The sequence below is a fragment of the Eurosta solidaginis genome, chromosome 3 (assembly GCF_040869045.1).
Source record: "Eurosta solidaginis isolate ZX-2024a chromosome 3, ASM4086904v1, whole genome shotgun sequence".
NCBI classification, from domain to species: Eukaryota; Metazoa; Arthropoda; class Insecta; order Diptera; family Tephritidae; genus Eurosta; species Eurosta solidaginis.
Window position 1 is genome coordinate 75,670,569 of NC_090321.1, and position 23,687 is coordinate 75,694,255.

At 39.3% G+C, this 23,687-nt stretch overlaps 2 protein-coding genes across 7 annotated transcripts in view; one reads left to right on the forward strand and one right to left on the reverse strand.

Annotated features, from left to right (window-relative positions):
* Positions 1–1,464: 1,464 nt before the first annotated feature.
* On the reverse strand, positions 1,465–7,123 carry RpL11 (ribosomal protein L11). Of its 2 annotated transcripts, none has more exons than XM_067772382.1 (4): positions 7,084–7,123; positions 6,768–6,887; positions 6,398–6,695; positions 1,465–1,644 (listed from the first exon to the last, which is right to left on the reverse strand). In XM_067772382.1, the coding sequence occupies exons 1-4, from the start codon at positions 7,093–7,095 to the stop codon at positions 1,517–1,519; spliced, it is 558 nt and encodes a 185-aa protein (XP_067628483.1). In that variant the 5' UTR covers positions 7,096–7,123; the 3' UTR covers positions 1,465–1,516. The 2 variants fall into 2 exon arrangements, with proteins under 2 accessions (XP_067628483.1, XP_067628484.1); XM_067772383.1 differs by having other exon boundaries at positions 7,090–7,112.
* A 3,337-nt stretch (positions 7,124–10,460) lies between these two features.
* The window catches only part of Fak (protein tyrosine kinase 2 Fak), a 221,391-nt gene continuing 208,164 nt past the window's right edge, over positions 10,461–23,687 (forward strand). For 3 of the 5 annotated variants that reach the window (XM_067772376.1, XM_067772374.1, XM_067772379.1), the window contains exon 1: positions 10,461–10,837. The gene's annotated coding sequence lies outside the window, so the exon portion shown is untranslated. The remainder of the gene's footprint in view (positions 10,838–23,687) is intronic. The other 2 variants (XM_067772378.1, XM_067772380.1) reach the window with 1 other exon arrangement.

The following is a 23,687-nucleotide window of genomic DNA, read 5'->3' on the forward strand; positions in this document are numbered from 1 at the left end:
ATTTTCCTTTGGTTTTGGGGATGGATATAGCTGAAGAAATTAAATTTTTTATTTTTTTCAATAATTGTTTGCTTTTTGTAGCGACGCTCGAAAGTAGCTTCGTGTGCAGATCTTGAGGCGTAGAGAAATTGTAGCTATATGAAATATCTTATACGCGTCTATGACGCGTAGCCTCGTGTGCACCTTGCCTTTGTTTGATTCACAATGCCTCCCAGGTCTCCCAATGATCCAGAGCATTCCCGTGAGAATTAAGCGTGATACGGAGCTAGAAAACTAACTGCATGATGGCTAATGGTAACTCGTTCTGGTGGCGAGGGGAGCTTCGAAATGAAGGAGTTAAACAAAGGCGGGATAGGACACCACCCTGTGGCACCCCTTGTTTAATTCTTCTGGGTTTTTTTCGGTTGACTTAAAGAGAATATCAAAAAAATCGCTAGGTGCTACCACCTAACAGTGGTTGCTAGCATATGCAATCCAATTGTCAACCTCACCTATCGGTGGCAAATCCTGTGTCTTTAGCAGCCGATGCTCTCGCGACCCCAAGTTCACGTTGGAATAAGGGGGCGAGGAGCGGGATGGCCAAGAAGGTTCAATGCGGTCATAATAAACCTTTGGTTGGGGGTTTACCTTAGTCGTGCTTGTTACCGAAACGTACCAGATCTAGGACTAAGGACCATCAACATCAATAACACTTCTATCGATTTATTTTAAGTGTGAAAATCTAATTTTTTTTTGCATTTTCCGTAAGACTTGTTTGGAAAAGTTATTGGAGTCAAAAAATTTTGCAATCACTAGTGAGTGGGAATGAGATTTTACCAAGCTTATCTTCCTGTAGGCGTCGAGCTACTTTTAATTTAATCCATTAATTTAATAAATTCTCAGGAAATGTAGGTCCCATGTTTTATTGCAACTACAAACGGCATATGGAAGTAGATGCATTTTTGCTAAGCTTTTATTTCAGAAGCACATTCGTAGTGTTTGCTTTTCCCCAAGACATTCGGCGTGGTAGGCGTAGTACGCTATAATACATCACGACGTCCGACAATCACCAATTCAATCCTATTTGTAAAATCAATCAATCTTGGTTTTTAATTGTATTGGTTGAATCATTTTACAGCTCTGATCACCTTTTCAAACGTCAAAAGATTTAGGCTACCCCTATTTTCATACAAAAGAAATAGTTCAGAATATTTTTTGAGCATTTACTTATGATATACAGGCATGACGGCCCAAGATGTGATTAGTTCATTTTATCCGTTTTTAAGTACAAAAGTTAAGCTACTTTTACAACCTTATTTTGATTCCTTCCAGAAACAGAACGCTTATCGTTCCAGGCTCTTGCGAAATATTATTTGAAGTGATATAGCTACGTGCGTTGTCAACGCAGAGCTTCTGGGTGGGACCTACAGTTAGGAAAACCCGCTCCCTACTGCCCTACATGCTTTTAAGAAAGAAGCGATGGAGTAGTTTAAAAAATATATTATATTTTCCCGTCTAACAATAAAGTGTACATTGTTTACTTTTTGCTATTGAGAATAATGCCATCGTATTTCTGTTGGAACCATTTCATGGCATCCTCTTTTGTAAGGCGGTGTGGGAAGCCAACAGTGCCTGATTTGCGCTTTCTGTGTGCTACGTTGTAACCTGAAAAATTAAAAAAAAAAAAATACATATTATATTAATAGCAATATTACGAATTAAAAGATTACATTGAGCCTTCATATCTATATGCTAATTAATGCAATTTAAATTATTTCTTTCGTATTCAGGCCCTGGATATTTATTTATTTATTTATCAGTCTACAAATTAAACAATTATACTGACCAAATATACCGACACTTAATTCTCAGATGTAATACACGATATAAACAACATAAGCAGTCATCAATTTTAAAGTAATATTTAAACAGTATTTAATTAAACGCTTGACAATTTCAATTAAAAACTTAGAAGTAAGCAAAAGTTAAAATGTTGTAAATGTGTTAAAATGTACTCATGAAGGAGCTAGTAAATAATAATTTATGAAATTGACAATAAAGCAAATTAATAGTAGATAAAATATATACAGAGAAAATTTGATTGCATACAAATAAAAATAATGATCACAACGCAATTTTGCAAACAAGTTTCAAGTAACTGGTACTTCATATTTGAAACAGAGGGTTGAACAGTATATCACGGTTTAGCGTTCTTTGCTTCATTTCGAATTACAAACTTAATGTAGTTAAAAGATATTTTTTAATACCAAGAAACGAGTCGCAGACGTCTAAATTTTTATCAACTTTTTTAAATTCGAATTTACTAACTTTTCTACATATAATAAAATATTGTAAGCAAGTCCGGCACGTCACTATGTCGCTGGTCAATAAATGCTTTGTAACAACAATGCACACCGCCAACTATCGCGGAATCAGCCTTCTTAATATCACATATAAGGTCCTGTCAAGTGTATTGTGCGAAAGATTGAAGCCCGCCGTGAATCGGCTGATTGGACGTTATCTATCAAAAGCTTTTGATACGGTCAACCATGGCTCGTTACTGCAAGACCTGGAAGGGTCTACCCTTCCCCCATGTCTTAAAAGGTGGACCGCAAATTATCTGGGTGGTCGGCAGGCATCGGTGCAATTCAGAAACGAAACATCAAAACAAAGGAGAATTAAACAAGGGGTGCCACAGGGTGGTGTCCTATCCCCGCTTTTGTTTAATTTCTACATATCTAAGCTACCTTCACCACCGGAAGGAGTCACAATCAGTTTCCTACGCCGATGACTGCACAATAATGGCCACAGGCCCAGGCCCAAAGATCGATGAGCTATGCAATAAAATAAACGGCTATCTCCCTGATCTCCCCAGTTTTTTCGCCGCGCGAAACCTGGCATTGTCACCGACTAAATCTTCCGCGACCTTATTTACAACATGGACGCCCCAAATGTCGACCATATTGAACATCCACGTTGATGGCACTACGCTACCGACTGTCCTACACCCCAAAATCTTGGGTGTGACGTTTGATCAGGATCTACATTTTGGTGCGCACGCAACCGCAATTGTTCCAAGAATTCAGAGCCGTAATAAAATCCTCAAATCCCTTGCTGGCAGTACCTGGGGAAAAGATAAAGAAACGCTCTTGACCACATACAAAGCAATTAGCCAGCCGATTACGTGCTACGCGTCACCCATATGGTCGCCAAGCCTAAAAACCACCCACTGGAAGAAACTACAGGCCTGCCAAAATACTGCTCTCAGAATCGCCACAGGCTGTCTTCTTATGTCCCCAGAACACCATCTGCATAATGAGGCGAGAATACTCCCCATCAGGGAGAGAAATGAGATGCTGACCAAACAGTTTCTGTTGAATACCCAGAAACCTGGGCATCCCAACAGACATCTGATTGACGAACCAGCACCGCCTAGGGGCCTAAGGAGTCATCTCCGTAAGCATTTTGAGGAAATACGGCACCTGAGAACCCAGCCGTATGAAGCGGAAAAACACAAGCACGTCCTTGGTGAACTCCATAGACAGGCGTCGGACCTTTATGTCGGGAATTGCCCGGTGAATCCAGTACTTGCAAGAAAAATATCCAGAACTCGCAGAAGAGGAACGCATACTCCCCAGGAAAACGCGTGTCACTCTTGCTCAACTTCGTTCTGGATACTGTAACAGGTTAAACTCTTACCTATCCAGAATCAACCCCGACATACAAAATGTATGCCCTGCTTGCAATGTGTCCCCACATGACACCAACCATCTCTTTAATTGTAATGTGGAACCAACGCCTCTAACACCCCTTTCCTTATGGTCCACCCCTGTTGAAACGGCAAGTTTCCTTGGACTCCCGTTAGAGGATATTGATGACAATTTGTGATCGGTCGCGGCTATTAGGTGGGGCGAGCATTGCTACAACAACAACAACAACGTTATCAGTGCGGCTTCAGACCTGGTAAATCTACCATCGACCAGATTTTAACAATGCGCCAAACCTTGGAAAAACCCGCGAAAAAAGAATCGACACACATCACCTCTTCGTCGATTTTAAAGCCGCCTTCGACAGCACGAAAAGAAGCTGCCTATATGCCGTTGTCTAAATTTGGTTTCCCCGCAAAACTTATACAGCTGTGCAAAATGACGTTGAGCACCACCATCAGCTCAGTCAGAATTGGGAATCGAAACTAAACGGTTTCAGACTGGGTGAACCTCTATCGTGAGATTTCTTTAATTTGAAATCGAGAATTGTACTAGCTGCAGAACTTAACCGCCCTGGAATAATATTCTATAAAAGCGTCCAATTGCTGACATATGCTGATGACATTGATATCATCGACCTTAACAGCCGCGCCGTAAGTTCTGCTTACTCCAAACAAAGCGATAAAGATGGATGACGAAAACGAAGTACCTGATGTCATCGAGCAAAGAGTCAGCGCATATGCGACCACGATACTGTTGGAAGCCATAATTTCGAAATAGTAGAAGACTTCGTTTATTTGGGAACCAGCATTAATACCAACAACAACATCAGCTCTGAAATCCAACGAAGAATCACTCTTGCCAATAAATTATACTTTGGACTAGGCAGACAATTGAAAAGTAAGTCCTCTCGGCAAACGAAAATCATTCTCTACAAGTATCGTAATCGAGCTGCTATATGGTGCAGAATCATGACATCAGATGAAGCGGCTCTGGCACCCCCAGCGTCTTAGGGGGTAAGAATATATCCGCGGTAGGTATGCCTGTCGTAAAAGGCGACTAAAATACCAAATAGTGTGCTTAGTGTGCGCAGGTGCTAGCCCGACCATCTAGGGATGTGGCCAAGTTAAACCTTCAGGCCATTCCCTCCCTCCCTACCCCCAAGTTCCATGAAGAGCTTGGGGTCGCTAGAGCCTCGTCTGTTAGTGAAACAGGATTCGCCGCGGATAGGTGAGATTGACAATTGGGTTTGGAGAAGCTATATATTGCGCTGGCAACCTGAAAAGTTGCGCTACACAGCCCCTTGAATCTGGTATTTTAGTCGCCTCTTACGACAGGCATACCTACCGCGGGTATATTCTGATCCCCTAACCCGCTGGGGGAACTTATACTTTGAAAGCAAAGAATCGAACGCATACGCAACAAGGCCGGGTAAATCTTTACAACAACATAACACTCCTTATATGCGTCCAAAAATATCGAGAGGCATCAAACGACGCGTCTTGACATCAGTATTAATAATCCGAGACCGGAAAAGAAAAATTTTAAGTCGTTCAAAAGATATTAACGAAAAGCCGAAAAAAGACCCTCGGGTACCTCCTACACCGGGGGTGGTATCCATAGTATTTTTGCGCAGAATACCTTTCTGCGTTGGCGGCCTTCGGCCGTGCTTATAAAAAATTACCCTGGGTGGGTCCAACACCGGTTTGTAGACCAAAACTATATCCGCGGAAAACACTTATGTTCACAATTTTTTTTTGTGGGTACCCCAACATTACAACCACATGAAAATCGCCAACATCAACTGCAAATATCTCTGGACAGAGAAAAACTTTTATTTTCCGGTTTCGGATTATTGTTGTCGAGATTAACACGCGCCTTTTGACACCTCTTTCGAAATTTTTGGACGCGTATTAGCAGTGCCACGCTGTCGTATAGTATTACCCAGTATTAATAATCCGAAGGCGGAAAATAAAAATTTTAACTCTTTCAAAAGATATTAACGAAAACCCTAAAAATACCCGGGGATACCTCCGAAACCGGGGGTGGTGGCCTTCGGCCGCGCTTCGCGGATATAGTTTTGGTCTCCAAACCGGTGTTGGACCCACACCCAGGGTTATTTTTTATAAGCGCGGCCGAAGGCCGCCAACGCATAAAGGTGTTCTGCGCAAAAATACTATGGATCCCAACCCCGGTTTCGGGGGTACCCACGGATCTTTTTCGGTTTTTCGGTAATATCTTTTGAACGCGTTAAAATTTTTATTTTCCGCCTTCGGATTATTAATACTGATGTCAAGACGCGTCGTTTGACACCTCTCTCAATATTTTTGGTAGCGTATTAGCAGTCGACGCCTCAACTAGACTATTACCATAATTTTTTGCAAATATCTCTTGACAAAGGAAACATTTTTAATTTCTGCCTTCTACAACTCTACAAGACATCAAAACATGTATTTTGACAACGCTCCCGGCATTTTTAGACGTTTATAATGAGTCGAACCTTCTCCTACAGTATTAAAAACATTTGAACAATACATTGATTAATTGTGGAACCTATACCGTGCAACCAACAAATTATTTGTCGTCACATTAAGCACAGATCTCCAATAATTTCATTTATGCACAGCACTGAGTGTCAGTGGCGGATAACCTTAAGACACCTAATTAAGTGCAATAATTATTCACATAATTAAAAAACGATTTTCACTAACCTGGACGCCCCAGAACAACGTAGAAATCCAGACCGTAAATACCAATGGAGGGATCGTATTTGATACCCAAATCAATGTGTTCCTGAATACCAAAACCAAAATTTCCAGTTGTAGAAAAGTTATCACGTCTTAATTCGTATTCACGCACTTTCAGACCACGTTCTAAAATTTCTTCTGCTTTGGCGCCACGCACTGTACAATGCACAGCTATTTTTTCATTACGACGAATACCAAATGAACGGACAGTATATCTGGCTTTCGAGAATACAGGCTGTTGACCCGTCAGCTGCTCTAACACCTAATAACATTTTTGCATATCAGTACAAACACACACAGACACCGATTATGCCAATATTTTTCAATAAATTACCTTAGCCGCACGTGTAAGTCTATCACCAGATTCACCAACGCAGATATTCAAGCAAAGTTTTCTAATATGGAGTTCCCTCATAGGATTCTTAGCGGGGTCGCGTTTAATTTTCTTAACAGCCTTTAGTCCATACCCAAGATTTTACATGGAAGAAAAACAAGAAAAAAACATTTTTCAAAAGCATAAAGGGTTTGAGAAAAATATATATACAGAAGTCGTAAAGCACTATAGGGCTTAGAAATGCACAAGTTTTATATTCTAAAATTAAATGAATTTAACTGATGTAGGCGGATTATATCAGAAAAAACCTACATACACCTACCGCCATGGTAGTAGAAAAAGAAAGAAAGATGTGAAATAGAGCTGTCAGAAATACGATTATTGTTCAGGGCATTGTAAATTTTACCAAGTAGCGCAACTAACAGCTGATCGGTGAAAATTCGCACATTCACACGCACAGTTCTCGACTCAGTTTCAAAACAAAACTTTAGATTATTTAATTCAAATTTTAAAGTGAGATAATCCTTACAAATTTATGTATACAGAATATATATGGCGTTTTTGTTGTTATTAAAACAATAGTTTTATTTATATTAAAGCTTTTATCATTTTTTTTTTTAACTTTGAAAAATCTCCGAACACCATTCCTTCATTATATGACATTCGACTGCCTAGTCCACTGCCTTCCACTCTATTCGCAACATAACCTCTACTTAAGCTGCCAAACTATATAGTAAACAATGGTTCAGGGGTACGTCAATTCCTATTTCCTCAATTATCAATCTCGCTTTCCACCACCCTTCATTCTAACGTTTATTATGGCCTTAACAGATTCAATACGTCAGATTTTAAACTTACAAGAATGCTGGGATTATGCAAAACGCCGTATAATAAGGCAAGGTGCACACGAGGTTATATCAGCTATATCCGTCCCCCCAAAGGAAAATAGGTATTAAACGTTGTTTGCATCCCCGTGCCTTTGTTAGTTATGAAAGACAATTTTAAACCACCGCGGACTAGAGAAAAGGGTGATTTCTAATTTCCAACACTTTTTAGCCTTTTAAACGCTTCAACAATGTCTAACCAAGCTGTTGTGGTGTTTAATACACTTTTTCGCTTTGGTAATAAACCTTTCATGCACTTTTATTAACTTAAGTAACATTTTTTAACTAATTACACAAATTTGCATACAAAAAAATGTAAACAAACATCTTGTTCTTCCTTTTTTTCAAGCGTACGTACGCTCGGCGAACAACATTGCTGTACGCTTAGCTACACGAAAATTTCATGCTTTGTCGCTTTCATGCAGCTGACGCCTTGTATGCAGCTCTCCATTCAAATACATGTGTTCGGCATCAAAGCGTAGAAATATCTCCTGCAGCGTCTATGACGCGTAGCCTCATGTGCACCTTGCCTAACATATAATTTTTTGCCATTTATTTACGCATCTTAGAAAAATTAGACGATGATATTGTTTTGAAAAATTATTATTTGGGCCCTGTGCAAAATACGCCCCTTCAAAAAACGCGAGTACCCCATAAATAATGTAAAGAATAATCCTTTGGGAGTATAGGAGTGTTCCAAAACTAATTTGTATTCATACAAAAAATGTACTGCAATTAAAATTGCGATGTCCTAGGAGAGGAGTAGGTGATCCCACTCTCACTTTGTTTGTGAGTATTCCATAGAGTACATACGTGAAAGTACTTTCCAAAGTACTTTCACTGTAGTACTCCATAGAGCACCCACAGAGGATCATATGCCAAAGTACTAAAGAGGAATTGTGTTGGAAAGAATTATCGGAGTGAATTTAATTTAAAATGAAAGTAAATGAAGAGGGGCAATACAACTTATATATTTTATACTACGAATATTCTTATGTTATTTAGCATTTGCGTGAATAAAGAAACTAATATTTCTCTATACTAAAGTATGTATACATAAAACCCATGGTTCAACTATATACAGGTTGGCCATCTGTAAAGCAACAAATTATGTCTGTTCAAATTGTCAAAATCTGTGTATTGGTGTTGGTGCGAATGGTATGGAATGGAAACATAAAACTTAGCAGTTTTTGTATGTGTAAGTAAAATGTTGCCAATGTGTTGGTTTCATTTTGAGTTTGCCATCTCCTTTTGACAATCCCTTCGACCATGTAATGACATAAATAAAATCGGCTGATGAGATGAGCCAACCTGTACATAATTGAACCATGCATGAAACCAGTGCGCTGTTGCATTTTATCAGAGCTTCCATAGTAAAATTTTATCATCAGTTATTTGTATGCAATATTTTACTTTTGGCAACTCTGTCCGCGGCCACCGTGGTGTGATGGTAGCGTGCTCCGCCTATCACACCGTATGCCCTGGGTTCAACTCCCGGGCAAAGCAACATCAAAATTTTAGAAATAAGATTTTTCAATTAGAAGAAAATTTTTCTAAGCGGGGTCGCCCCTCGGCAGTGTCTGGCAAGCGCTCCGATTGTATTTCTGCCATGAAAAGGAGTCGGCATAAAACATGTAGGTCCCGTCCGGCCAATTTGTAGGGAAAAATCAAGAGGAGCACGACGCAAATTGGAAGAGAAGCTCGGCCTTAGATCTCTTCGGAGGTTATCGCGCCTTACATTTATTTTTTTTTTTTTTTTTAACTCTGTCCGATCGTCATCGTGTTGTGAATACGGTCGTTAAAAAACGAGCAATGATCGGCTGATGGTGGTCCGCAAACGCATTGCAAAGGAGTATTGTTAGAGTACTCCAACATGAAGAAAATGGAACACGTAATCCAACAATTTTTGCAGGCGCACGTCAAAAATTTCCTTATGCTATGAGGCTAAGTAAAAATTTGAAAATAGCTTAAGCTGCCGGGCAACACGCAAATTTGGTTGATGGTTACCATAGCAACGGGTAGTTGTGTGCGTATCGGGCGATATCGTGCTCACACGTATTTGTTGTCGGCTTCGCGTTGATGAAAATCTAAATTTTTAGTGTTTATGAGTGTTTATGCGTATATATCATGGTACAATTACCTCTCCCGACATTTTGGGTCGGGTTTTAGCAGTTGTGAGCTAAAGTAAACAATTACCGTGGTTGTTGTTGTTGTTGTAGCGATAAGGTTGCTTCCCGAAGGCTTTGGGGAGTGTTATCGATGTGATGGTCCTTTGCCGGATACAGATCCGGTACGCTCCCGTACCACAGCACCATTAAGGTGATAGCCCGACCATTTCGGGAACGATGTATGTGGCCACATTAAACCTTCAGGCCATTCCCTCCCTCCCCACCCTCAAGTTACATGAGGAGCTTGGGGTCGTCAGAGCCTCGTCTTTTAGTGAAACAGGATTCGCCGCGGATAGGTGAGGTTGACAATTGGGTTTGGAGAAGCTATATATTGCGCTGGCAGCCTGAAGGGTTGCGCTACACAGCCCCTTGAATATGGTAGTTTAGTCGCCTCTTACGACAGGCATACCTACCGCGGGAATATTCTGACCCCCTAACCCGCTGGGGTATAATTACCGTGGTGTCATATAGGTATTAATGTAAGTACTATTTTCAATACAATCGTTCGCATCTTTTTTGATTACTTTATTTTTTATTGCGGAAACTGTCAATAATGTCAGAAACGCTTATACCCTGTAGGTGTTTTATCATGTTTTCCGGCATCGAAACGAACAACGAATATAAAGGGGAAAAGGTGGAATTGCAGTTTTGTGGCAACACTAGGTTTAATCAATCTGTTTGGTAACAAATTACTCTATTTATCAAAAAAACTTTGCAAATTGGGTGTTTAAAAGTTTAATTGGTCTTTAATATGCAGGTGTATTTATTCAAGTGCTAATAAGCAAAAAAATAGTGAAATAAAGTCACATTTCTTCGTTCATCGGCGCAGGTGAAATTGAAACGACGTCGTTCACTATACGTGTATGTATATGTGTGTATATAAGGTTGACAACACTTTTTATTATGGTCAAATTAATGATCAAGTATTTTTACATGACGAAATGTCTTGAAAAAATTCTTAAAACTTTTTAAAACAACTGATCTTCAAGTTAAATTCAACAAAAAACATATATTAAAGGTAAAGTAAGAGGAAGTGAAGTGTAATAACTAGTGAACAAATTGACACACGTATCTACATATATGCAGTAATATATAAGGAATGGGTGCAAGCACCTCTGAAAGTTTTTTTATATGGGATGTTGAAATTTAAATGCTATACATGTAGAAATAAAATTTTTTGGAAAACCTGCAACAGTTAAAGTAAGAAAACATCATTTATCCCGGAAATTATACATTCTGTTTTTCCTACGGTGTGTGTAATCTGATAGTATCATCAAATTTAAGTGCAGACATTGGCCGAATGATGTACATATGTATATTAGAGTGGACACCCTTCGTTGAATGGAGAGGAAAGTGTTTGGGTTTTCGATCTAACAAAAAATTATGCCAATCTAATAGATTTAATTCTGTAGGCTTGGCTATACATAACCAAAGAGGTTTGACCTTTGAAATTTTGCATATAGGTTCTCAGGGAGTTTCTTACCGAGAATTAATCAGTAATTTTCAATTGGGTAATTCTATACGACAGCATGACACTCTTAACAAACATCCAAATATATCCGGAGGGTTGTCAAAAGACGCGTATTAAAACGCGACAACAATAATCCGGAAGCGGAAAATAACATTTTAGCTCGTTCAAAAGATATTAACGATAAACCGAAAACTGGGGGTGTGATTCATAATCAGACCAATTCTAAATATTCTCGCGGAATTTTGTTCTCGCAGATTTTTTTATTCCCGCGGAAAAATTCCTCCAATGCTTTTCTCCTAGGGAGAAGAAAAATTGGGGAATAGGAATTTCGAATTTTCGAAGTCAGCTGTTTTGTCAATTGAAATTTCGTTGCGCATTTCTTATTTGTTTAAAAAATTTAAAAGTTTAATTATTGTTGCGAATTTGTTTGAAATTAAGAAATAAAGTATAAACAATGCACATTATTGCATTGCATGTGGTATTCACTGAAATGAGTGATGAATTGGTGCTACAGCAACATCAACAGAGGAGCATAAGAAGAAGACGGCGGGATAACAAAAATCCGCCGGAGTTGCCTGCTTTCATTCTGCAAAGCACTTTTCTGGCGGCCACGTCGAGTTGAGTTCGCCTTTCGCCATACGCCAAAATCTAATTAGCCTTCTTAAAAAATCCTAGCGCAATTTCTGGATGGCTGCATCAAAAATACAAAGAGCTCTTCCGTTGGTTATGATATACTTTTCGACGTTAAATAAAGAATATTGTGGTTGTTGTTGTTGTTGTATTAACAGTGAGAATATTGTGGTAGAATGTAAATATATACATATTTTAGCACAAATTTGTACAAATAAGTGTTCTTTCTTAAAAGAACCCATTTCCCTTAACTATTTAGATGCATTCCCTTTAATATTACTAGTGAAAAAACTCCTATGAAATGGCAAAGAAATCTCACTCTCCCTCACATTCATAATACCTACTTTTCTCCCATAACCGGTTTCCTCTTTTTCGAACATTGTTCAGAATAGGAGGAAAGGGAGAAGTGAAAAAACTCACAAGGAATTTTTATTTAGAATACGAGGAATGGGAGAAAGGAAAAAACTCGCACCTAATTTTCGTTTAGAATGGGGCTGAATATTTTTCTGCAGAACACCTTCCTGCGTTGGCGGCCCTTGGCCACGCTTATAAAACATTACCCTGGGTGGGTCCAACACCGGTTTGCAGACCAAAATTATATCCGCGCAAAACACTTGTACCCACAGATTTTCTTGTGGGTGAACAAAATCAGCAAAACCACATGAAAACTTTCAATTTCTTTCGTAAATATCTCTTGACATACTCAAAAATTTTGACCTCCGCTTTCGGATTATCGATATTTGGTAAATTCACTTTTCTTGCATTTTTTTTTTTTTGGTAAAATTAATATTAAATTGTGATCAAACTATAAGCCTCCTGGTGTGAGGTGGTGTTTTTAGGATCGGGGGTTCTCCCACCACCCTCAACAACCACCTCCTGGACCCTTAGTGTATAGTCTACCCGTTCTATACGAAAGCATGACACCCTTAATACTTACTTATTTAATTGGCGCTTAACCGTCTAAACCGTCCAACAAGGCGCGCCAGTCACTCCTTCGCTCCGCCAACCGGCGCCAATTGGTCACTCCAAGGGAGTTTAAATCATTTTGCACCTGGTCCTTCCAACCGAGTGGGGGCCGCCCTCTAACTCTCTTCCATAGGCGGGTTCCGATAGAAACACTTTCTTGGCCGGAGCATCATCTTTCATTCGCATAACATGGCCTAGCCAGCGCAGCCGCTGCGTTTTAATTCGCTGGACTATGTTGATGTCTGCGTATAGCTCGTACAGCTCATCATTAAATCTTTTTTGGTACTCGCCATCGCCAACGCGTAGAGGTCCATATCTCTTCCGAAGAACTTTTCTCTCGAACCCTCCCAAAGCAAAAATATCAAGAGGAGCTTCAAAAGACGCGTTTGGGTCCAGGATCAAACGATTTAACGAAAAACCGAAAAATTACCCCGGAGCGCTCCGGTCAGGGGTGGGATCCAATTATTTTTGCACAGAACACTTTTCTGCATTGGCGGCCTTCTACCGCGCGTCTACAAAATTACTCTGGGTGGCTTTAACACCTGTTTAATTAAATTTATTTATTATTACGGATTTTTAGGCCTAAAACTTATACTTCTAAGTACAATTCATTATTACAATCACTTATTTCTATTGAATATGCCGTTGGAATGCCATGTGATTCCGATCAGCATATTTACTAGCGTGACAAACGGACGAGTATGGGAGCCACTCATTTAAGGGAGGTTGGAAAGGACGCGCTTCCGAAAAATTACCCCGGAGCGCTCCGGTCAGGGGTGGGATCCAAGTATTTTTGCACAGAACACCTTTCTGCATTGGTGGCCTTCTACCGCGCTTCTACAAAATTACTCTGGGTGGCTTTAACACCTGTTTAACTAAATTTATTTATTATTACGGATGTTTAGGCCTAAAACTTATACTTCTAAGTACAATTCATTATTACAATCACTTATTTCTATTGAATATGCCGTTGGAATGCCATGTGATTCCGATCAGCATATTTACTAGCGTGACAAACGGACGAGTATGGGAGCCACTCATTTAAGGGAGGTTGGAAAGGACGCGCTTCCAATCCTCCAGTGCTCCCAGCTTAAGGCAACAGAATTTGGAACTTATTTTTTATTTTATTTATTAGAAGAAAAGAAGCGCAACATGCCTTCTTTACTGGAAAAGGAGCACTAGTAAGAACACCTTCGGCTCGCTTGTTTTTTAAGTAACAGTTTTTGCTTAGATTAACTAAAGGCTTATAGATAATTAACTCTAGATTAATTTCTTAAGATCTGTTAACCTAAGGAATTCATTTATTTTGTCTATAGATACAGCATTATGATTTCTTAATAAACTAGAAGGGTTTGTGTTTCCAAATAGGCTTGCTCTGGTTATTGCGAAATGGTGACATCTGTCGAGGAATTGAATCACAGAGTTGGTTTCTGCATTACAGTAGGGGCACTGTGACACGCTCGATCCTTTAAGAACCGCCTCGTGTGTAATAATCGTGTGTCCTATTCGTAGTCGGATAAACGCTTTCAAATTGTTGCAGGTGACTTTAATCGGGAATATAGGACTCTTTCCGCTGGTGTTTATATTCGAGTAGTGGTGGATATAATTCTTCCAATCTTCGAGTTTTGCTTTAAGTATGTGTATTTGAGCCAGTTTGGAGATATCCTTTTTAGAGATAAAGTTTTGAACTATAAGTGGTTCTTGGGCTGCTAACTTAGCTCTTTCATCAGCAGCTTCATTTCCAGCTATTGAAACATGACTTGGGACCCACATGATTTTTATTCGACTGTTGCTTTGTAAACGTGTTTTGCGTATTTCTACTGTCAGGCTATCTGTACTGGACATATTTGTGATGGATTGTATGGTCGATAAGCTATCTGAACATACTATGTATTTTTCTTTGGTGCCGAGTGTAAATTGAGTTGCGCGTAGTACCGCGCTAGCTTCTGCAGTGTATATAGAACAAAATGGTAGTAGGTGGCCGACCGTGATTGTATTGTGATTGGAATCTACCACCGCGTAAGCTGTTGTGGAATGAATTTTTGTACCGTCGGTGTATGCGAATTTCCAATCTTGCTGTTCAAATTTTGTTGTGATATCTTTAAACATTTGTCTATAAACTGCTGCCGGTGTGGTACTCTTGTTGCTTCTGCTCATATCGGTTATAACAAACGATTGCATGTTAGTCCAGGGTGGAGGAGTGTTACAGTTCTTTTTTGCTGGCTTAATAGGAATGCCTGCTTCCTTCGCTGTGTTGATGCACCTTGTAATGGCTGAAATACTGCGTAATACTTTGCTATTTCTTGCAACTGAATTCACTGCCTCCCATAGAATCGCGTTTTTGCAGTGTAGGAGCTTATGCGTCAACTTCAAGCTGTTTTGATTAGTTCTTTCTTCCACAGTCGGAAGCCCTGCTTCTGTCAGTATGCACCGTGTTGGAGATGTCGGGAATGCTCGCAAGCTTCTTCTAGCTGCAGCGTGGTATGGTGGTGATAAGCGTTTCATGACGCTGCGCGCACAGTGCCCGTATATCGTTAAGCCGTAGTCGATTTTTGACAAGATCAAGGCTTTTGTTATGCGTATTAAAGTTGTTTGATGCAGCAGACAATGTTTCGATAATAAATACTTTATTACATTTAATCGTTTATCTAAGCTTGTTCTTAAATGTTCGACATGGAGTTTATATGTAAGCTTTTTGTCAAATACAATACCCAGAAACTTAAGACTACTGCTATTGACAAAGTCGACATTATTAAAATTTAGACTTATTGATGGACATAGCTTTTTATTACAAATGTGGAAAGTTGTACATTTGTTGTATGATAGCTTAGCTCCCGAGATGTTTGACCAGCTGGTTATTTTTGAAATTATTTGAGAAAAATCGCTTTGGACCACCGATAAGTCCTTACATTTGGAAAACAATAACGAATCGTCTGCATACATAATCCTATGGACTCTTTTGTATTGAGACAGGATTTTATTAATTTCATCGAAAGCTACTATAAATAATACTACCGAAAACGGTGAACCCTGAGGTATACCATTAAATAGTTTATAATTTTTAGAATACTTATTACATGTTTTGACACTAAAAGAGCGATTGGATAGAAAATCTTTTACGTAGTTATATATGTTCTTTCCTATCTTCCATTCGGCTAGTTGCCGAAGAACGATATGAGCACCGATTCTATCGTAAGCCTTCTCAAAATCAAGGCTTAGGATAGAAACATGGTTTTTTGAAGCTAGAGCTGTTGTGGCAAAGTGTTCAAATATCAGGAGTGCGTCTATTGTCCCTTGACCTTCTCTGAAGGCAACCTGGTGTGGATCGATGAGACCGTTTGACGAGGCAAACCACATGATGCGCTTTGCTATGATTTTTTCCATAACTTTACTTGAACAAGGAATTAGGGATATTGGTCTATAGCCGGAAGCACGTGACGTGCATTGTTTCGACTTTGGAAGTGGAAGGACGGTGGAGTTTTTCCAAGTGAGTGGTAATGAACCTTGTTCTAAAATATTGTTGTAGAGCGCAATTAGTCTTTGTTTTACTTTCTGCGGTAGATTTTAAGCATCGGGTACGAAATGCGATCTCTGCCTGGAGTTTTTCCAGACATGTTTTTTACCGTCAAATCGTATTCGAATTCTGTTATGGGCAAGTCAATTAGTTTCGCTTGTGTTGAAGGAGTATCGTTATGGTAACCGTTTTCTAAAGTCATATTTTTATGTGAAACAAAAGCTTCGTCAAAATTAGAGTCTTTAGAATAGTTAGACCAAAACTCGCCCAGATGGTTTGCTATTTCTGTCGCGGAGCATATTGTTCCTTCATCTGTGACTAAAGCTTTGATTGAGTTAGGGGTATATGTGCCCGTCAGCATTTTTATATTTGCCCAAATTTTCTTTGGATCTGAGGAAGGTGTTATCCCCTCCGTTAGCTTTTCTAAACTCTCTCTTTTAGCTTCATTTACCTCCCTTTTAAAAATTGCGTTCGCTTTCTTGTATTCAACAAGATTTTCAGGAGATCTATGTTTCTTGTATATATGCCAAAGCTTCGGTTTCTTTTCTCTTAACGCCTGAAGGATTGATGACCAATATGGTACTACAGTCTTGCGTTTTCTCTTGTGGGTCTGGGGTACCGATAAATGTGCTGCTGTAAGTACTATTTTTTTCAATGCATTGGCTTCTTTGTTTACATTAGAGGACAATGGGTATTTGCTCATGGTTTCATTGGCCGAGAGTTGAAAGTTCTCCCAATTTGCCTTTTCTATAATGAATTTTGGTTTTGGTGTCCCCGGGTTTGACCGAGCTAACAGAATTTTGGTGAGCAAGGGGAAATGATCACTTCCATGCAGTTGAGTGAGAGTAGAACAAGATACTTTTGGGCCCAAACTAGCGGAGCATAGGCACACATCAATATGTGTGAAAGTCTGGTGTGTTGTGAAATGCGTTGGTGCCATGTCATTTAGCACCATCAAGTTATTTGGGAGCAAGTAATCTTCGATTATTTTCCCCCTTTGATTGGTGGATTCTGAACCCCACAAGGGACTCCATGCGTTGAGGTCTCCTACTAATAAAAGATCTGTGTTAACCCCAGATGACAAGTCGAAGAGGTCTTTTACGCTAAACGATTGCTGGGGGGGAATATACGTAGATATAATGGTAAATTTAATATTCATGTTAACCTCTATAGCAATAGTTGCTAATCGCGATTGGACGTCTAATCGTTTGTGTGGTATGTCATTTCTAACCATAACGGCTATCCCTTGCTTGCTAGCCAGATTATCTGGCAAGTTGTAAAAGTATGTTGTGTACGAATTACAAATTGGCGCTGTTCTATTGAATGGTAGGTGTGTTTCTTGAAGCGATATAATGGAAGGTGAGTGCTCTTTTATTAGAAGGTGTAATTCATTCATGTTGTTGAATATTCCTTTTATGTTCCATTGAAGAACATTAAAGGCCATAATCTTCAGCAAAACTGACGTTCAGGATGGCTCCTGAATCTGCGTTGGAAAATTGTATGTTAGAATTTGGCAATAAGTAATAATTGCTGTTTTGAATCAATTGCTGACTCAATCGAGTTATAGGCGAATCGATTGTTGTTTGTTTATTTTCGGTAGTAATTGTGGTTTCTTGGTTTGTTGGTAACATTTCTGAGGTTATCATTGCTACACTTGCGGCTTCATCGAAATCACAAGTGTTTTATCTGCTTCTTAGTCAAAAGAAGTTTTATTTTTTTTATTTTCAGGTAATTCATTAGTTACTTTGTTTTTAGTAATGTGTTTTTTTGATGTAGTGGTATCATTGTTGCTGGGGTTGGTTACTCCAGCGAAAGAGAATGGATCTGAAGCTCTAGGAAATTGTGCCTGGTAGGCATCTTTTGCTTCTTTCATGGTGCATCTACGCTGAGTTTTAATTTTTAAAATTTCTTTCTGTTCAAGGAATTTTGCACATTTGTTAAAATTCGATGGGTGTTTTTCTTTGCAGTTGACGCACTGAACACGCGCGCAATTGTCATCGTGGGGTGGGAAGCTGCATGTTTGGCAGAGAGCAGGTTTATGGCAGTGCTTTTTGGTGTGACCTAGCTCTTGACATTGTTTGCAACGCATAGGATTCGGGAAATATTCCCTTACTCGCGCTTTGTGCCATGAAATGTCGATTTTTTCTGGTAGCTTGTATAGGTCGAAAGTGAGCAGTATTGCTCCACTATGTACAGCTTTGTTGTTTTCCATTTTTGTAAACTTGAAGACATTTACCACTCCTTCGGAGGCTAGCTCCTTTGTGATTTCTTCATCGGAAAGGATAGTAAGGTAGGGTGCAAAAATCGTGCCTTTGACGAAATTAAGGTTTTCATGAAATTTGCATTTAATTTCACAAATTCCTGGTAGTAGTTTAGCAGAAATGAATTTATCAGCGGATTGTTTGTCTTTCACTAGCACCAATAGGCTGCCGTCCCTAAGTTCTGTGATCTTTTCAATGTTTTTGCTTATGAGCTCTAGAGATCTTTTCACAGCAAAGCACGAGTAAAGAGATAGCGGTTTTTTTACATCAGTAGCAGAGACTACAACGTACTTGGGATTAGGAAGGCTGGTAGGGGGAGTTAGGTCCGGGAAACTATCAATTGGTTTGGATATTCTTTTTTTTTAGCTTTGGGGCTGTTTTCTAAAATAGAAATCCTATTGCCCCCATGGCTTGTTGCCCCGGGGGGCATAGTTAAAGATAACCAAGATTACACTATATTTAAAGCACGTGGGCACTCTAAAACACAAAATGTGATAAAGGAATTTTAGTTAGCGGTATTTGTTGTTTACAAGAAACTGCACTAAGTGCGAAGGTAATGTCAAAGAGAGAACGCAACTGAAATACAACCGTACGCGGCGAATGCTAGTCGATGACTGTTTGGAACTTATATTTTTTAATTATATTTGTATTTTAAGTTGTCGGAATTTAGTAATACTCCGATCAACACGGCTAAAGATCTCTTTGGATGTTGTTGTTGTTGTAGCGATTAGGTTACTCCCCGAAGGCTTTGGGGAGTGTTATCGATGTGATGGTCCTTTGTCGGATACAGATCCGATACGCTCCGGTAACACAGCACCATTAAGGTGCTGACCCGACCATCTCGGGAACGATTTATATGGCCACATTGAACCTTCAGGCCATCCCTCCCTCCCCACCCCCAAGTTCCTTGAGGAGCTTGGGGTCGCCAGAGCCTCGTCTGTTAGTGAAACTGGATTCGCCGCTCGAAGGTGAGGTTGACAATTGGGTTGGAGAAGCTATATGTTGCGCTACACAACCCCTTGAATCCCTTTGGGTGATGGAAATTGGATTAACGTGTATCCAATCACCTCTTAACTTTGTTTAGTAAAGACGCTGTTGGAATGCATGAAAATTACGATTAGAAAAGCTCAACATATAATGTGAGGTTGGAAAGGACGTGTTTCCAATCCCCCCTGCCCCAACATTTGTTTGGCCTTATTTTCGTTAATTTCGTTACACATCATATAATTTTATTGTTATATTAATGCAGTCCGAATGCGAGTGATTCAGCAAGAGTAAATATCGGCTGAAAATACCGAATTCCGGCGAAATTAGTTGTTGGAACTGCCTGGAGTTACAGTTGGCGACCCATTTTCTTTTCCTTAGCCCTGGATGCATTGTATTTTGCTTCTTCCGATATTACCATTGTAGTAGCTTTCGACATTATCTTTATTTTCCGACTGAATATATTTTTTCTTCATTTGAAGTCTTGTCTTACAACAATCTCTATGAACACACAATTTATTTATATAAGGTGTGAAGAGTTAAAGTTACAGTGTCACAGTTCGGCCATCCTGATTTGCAATCGCCCCGATTGCTTCCAAGTCTTTATTTACCAACCATGATTTCATATTCGCCGCTTCCCACACACCTTCGTACGATATCTGACTAACCTGGAACCCTTCAACATCAGTTACCAAATATCGGTCATTGGGCAAAACTTTGAATACTCGATACGGCCCTTTATATTTAGGAATAATTTTCTTACAATCCCCGAAATAATAACGAAATTTTTAACAACCACGAAATCTCCTCTATAAATCTTCGAAACACTATTGCGATACTTTTGATTTTTATTGTTTTTTGACATTTTTTAATGTTTTCCGCTGCCTTTGAACGTGCCTTGTCCATATCTCGCTTCTCTTCATGCAAGCAAAACTCTTCCAATTTTTCTTTAAAAAAATCTATCATATATCATTTTTGTGCAATACCAAATAACAACATACTTGGTGTTGTATTAATACTACGATGATGTGTATTATTCAAAGCAAATTCTGTATTCGGCAAAATTTTGTCTAAGCTATTCACTACCCTAGCATTAGTTATTTTAGCAATCATTGGCGCCATAGTTCGATTAATTCTTTCTACTTGTCTATTTGCTTGCGGAGACAAAAAAAAAATAAAAAATAAATGTAAGGCGCGATAACCTCCGAAGAGATCTAAGGCCGAGCTTCTCTTCCAATTTGCGTCGTGCTCCTCTTGATTTTTCCCTACAAATTGGCCGGACGGGACCTACATGTTTTATGCCGACCCCGAACGGCATCTGCAAGGCAGATGAGTTTTCACTGAGAGCTTTTCATGGCAGAAATACAATCGGAGCGCTTGCCAGACACTGCCGAGGGCGACCCCGCTTAGAAAAATTTTCTTCTAATTGAAAAATCTTATTTCTAAAATTTTGATGTTGCTTTCCCGGGAGTTGAACCCAGGGCATACGGTGTGATAGGCGGAGCACGCTACCATCACACCACGGTGGCCACCACCTGCTTGCGGAGACGCCGTAGCTATTTTTACGTGTTTCACATTACTTGAGTTTAAAAATGTTTGAAATTCATTTGAAGTAAATGCACTAGCTCTATCAGAAATTAGAACTTTAGGACGACTGTAATTGTTAAAATATAACTTAAGGCAATTTATAACTTCACCAGATCCAGCAGATCTTGTCGAGTATAGCTTTACAAATTTTCTAAAACCGTCTACAACTATAAACACATACTTTTTCTTACAATTTTTAAGTGATATCGGCCCAAAATGATCTATGTGAATGGTATCAAAAGGTACATTACCTTTTGGAATGTTATGCAAAAACCCCTCATGTAGTCAATGTTTTGGAGAAAACGCTATACATTTCAAGCAATTATCAATATGCAATTTTATTTTCTTTCTGACTTGTGGAAACCAATAAGTTTTTGATATTGCATTATCGCACCCTAGATGACCCATTTCATCATGATATAAACGTAAAACATTTTCTTCCATTTCCTTTGGCACATAAAATAAAATTTCTTTCCCAATTTTCCGGTACACCAATCCATTTCTCATTTCAAATTGTTTCGACTCTGTTTTTTCTAGTTCATCCCGAATCCGTGAAATTTCTTTATCCCTGTTCTGACAAACTGATAGATGACGTTAATGCAATTTTAGTTTATTGAAATGTATAGGAAAAACGGTTCACAAAACAATAACAATTTAAGTGTATGTATGTATGACAATTTCTTTCCTTGGCGGTTGATGTGTTTCCAAATTGTGTTGTCTCTGTGTTGGCTGTTGGCTTAGACTTTGCGCTCTTCTTTTGTTGTGGTGGTATTTATATTCGCACTGAAAGGTAACAATGTTGCGCATATGATTGACTACAATTTAAAATGTGAATGCACAGGGTGCCACAACACCCCACCCCACCGTGAATCGCGTAGGGATTCACCATTTATTCTGAGGATGGCAAGCCTTGACACCGGCCGACGCAGTACTCCGTTAGCTGTTTTAATCTCAACGAGGCGGATTTGCTTATCCTTAGCGGGAAACACCTTGGTAACTCGTCCCTTCTTCTACTGGCTTCGCGGTTGAAGATCGTCGCAGACGAGAACCAAATCGTTGATAGCGATTGGTTTAACTTTGTCTTGCCACTTAGGCCTCACAAGTAATTGGGGCAAATAATGTCTCACCCATTGCTTCCAAATGCGGTCTTTCAGATTTTGTGCGATACGCCATTGTTTTAGAAGGCAAATGTTTTGATCGGCTGGCTGCGCTGTTTGCATGGAATTGGGGCATCCCATAAGGAAATGGTTAGGAGTGATTGGGTCGTCCTCTTCCGATGATAAAGGCACGTCGGTAAGTGGCCTCGAATTTAAAATATTTTCAGCTTCGATCAATACGCTTCGAAGTGTGTCTTCCTTCGGTGCCTCCTCACGAAGTGTCTTTAGCAGCATTCTTTTTACGACACCTATAAGGCGCTCCCAACAACCACCTGAACTTGGGTTGGAAGGGCAATTAAATTTCCAATCAATATTGCGGCTAGTGGCTTCATCTGATATGCGCTCGAAATTTAACATGCGATCAGCTTCCTTTAGCTCCCGTTGAGCGCCCACAAAATTCGTGCCGTTGTCGCTTCTGATTCTTATTGGAGTGCCACGGCGGTTGATAAAGTTTCGAAGACACAACAGAAACGCATCGGTCGATAAATCATGCGCAAGCTCTAAATGGGCTGCGCGCACGTCCCTTATTTTAGCGGCGATAGGTTGGCGGAATAAGTTGAAAATTTTACATAATTAGTAGCTAATTAAATGCAAATTAAGTGCGAGAAAAAAAAATTTATAGCTTTACAAATTTTTTTTGTATGACATTCTGCGCTAAAATAAGACTGAAGTTAGCGAAACCAATCGGCGAAAGGTTGGCGGAATAAATTGAAAATTTTACATAATGAGTACCTAATTTATTGCAAATTAACTGCGAGAAAAAAAAATGTATAGCTTTACAAATTTTTTTTTTATGATATTCTGCGCTAAAATAAGACTGAAGTTAGCGAAACCAATCGGCGAAAGGTTGGCGGAATAAGTTGAAAATTTTACATAATGAGTACCTAATTTACTGCAAATTAACATCGAGAAAAAAAAATGTATAGCTTTACAAAATTTTTTTTTATGACATTCTGCGCTAAAATAAGACTGAAGTTAGCGAAACCAATCGGCGAAAAGTTGGCGGAAGAAGTTGAAAATTTTACATAATGAGTACCTAATTTATTGCAAATTAACAGCGAGAAAAATTATTTATAGCTTTACAAAAATTTTTTTTATGACATTCTGCGCTAAAATAAGACTGAAGTTAGCGAAACCAATCGGCGAAAGGTTGGCGGAATAAGTTGAAAACCGGACGGCCGGACGGGACCTACATGATTTTATGCAGGGATGCACCTTAACGTTAAGCTAATCGTTTATCAAAAAATGTCCACCGTTTCCGTTGAAACACTTCGAAATATTATCGATAAAGAAATTAT

What these genes read in the sequence shown, in the direction of transcription:
- RpL11 (XM_067772382.1), bottom strand. An exon ending in GACTTACACGTGCGGCTAAG is followed by an intron (nt 6,696 to 6,767) that starts GTAATTTATTGA and finishes AAATGTTATTAG; the next exon opens with GTGTTAGAGCAGCTGACGGG. An exon ending in CGTTGTTCTGGGGCGTCCAG is followed by an intron (nt 1,645 to 6,397) that starts GTTAGTGAAAAT and finishes TTAATTTTTCAG; the next exon opens with GTTACAACGTAGCACACAGA.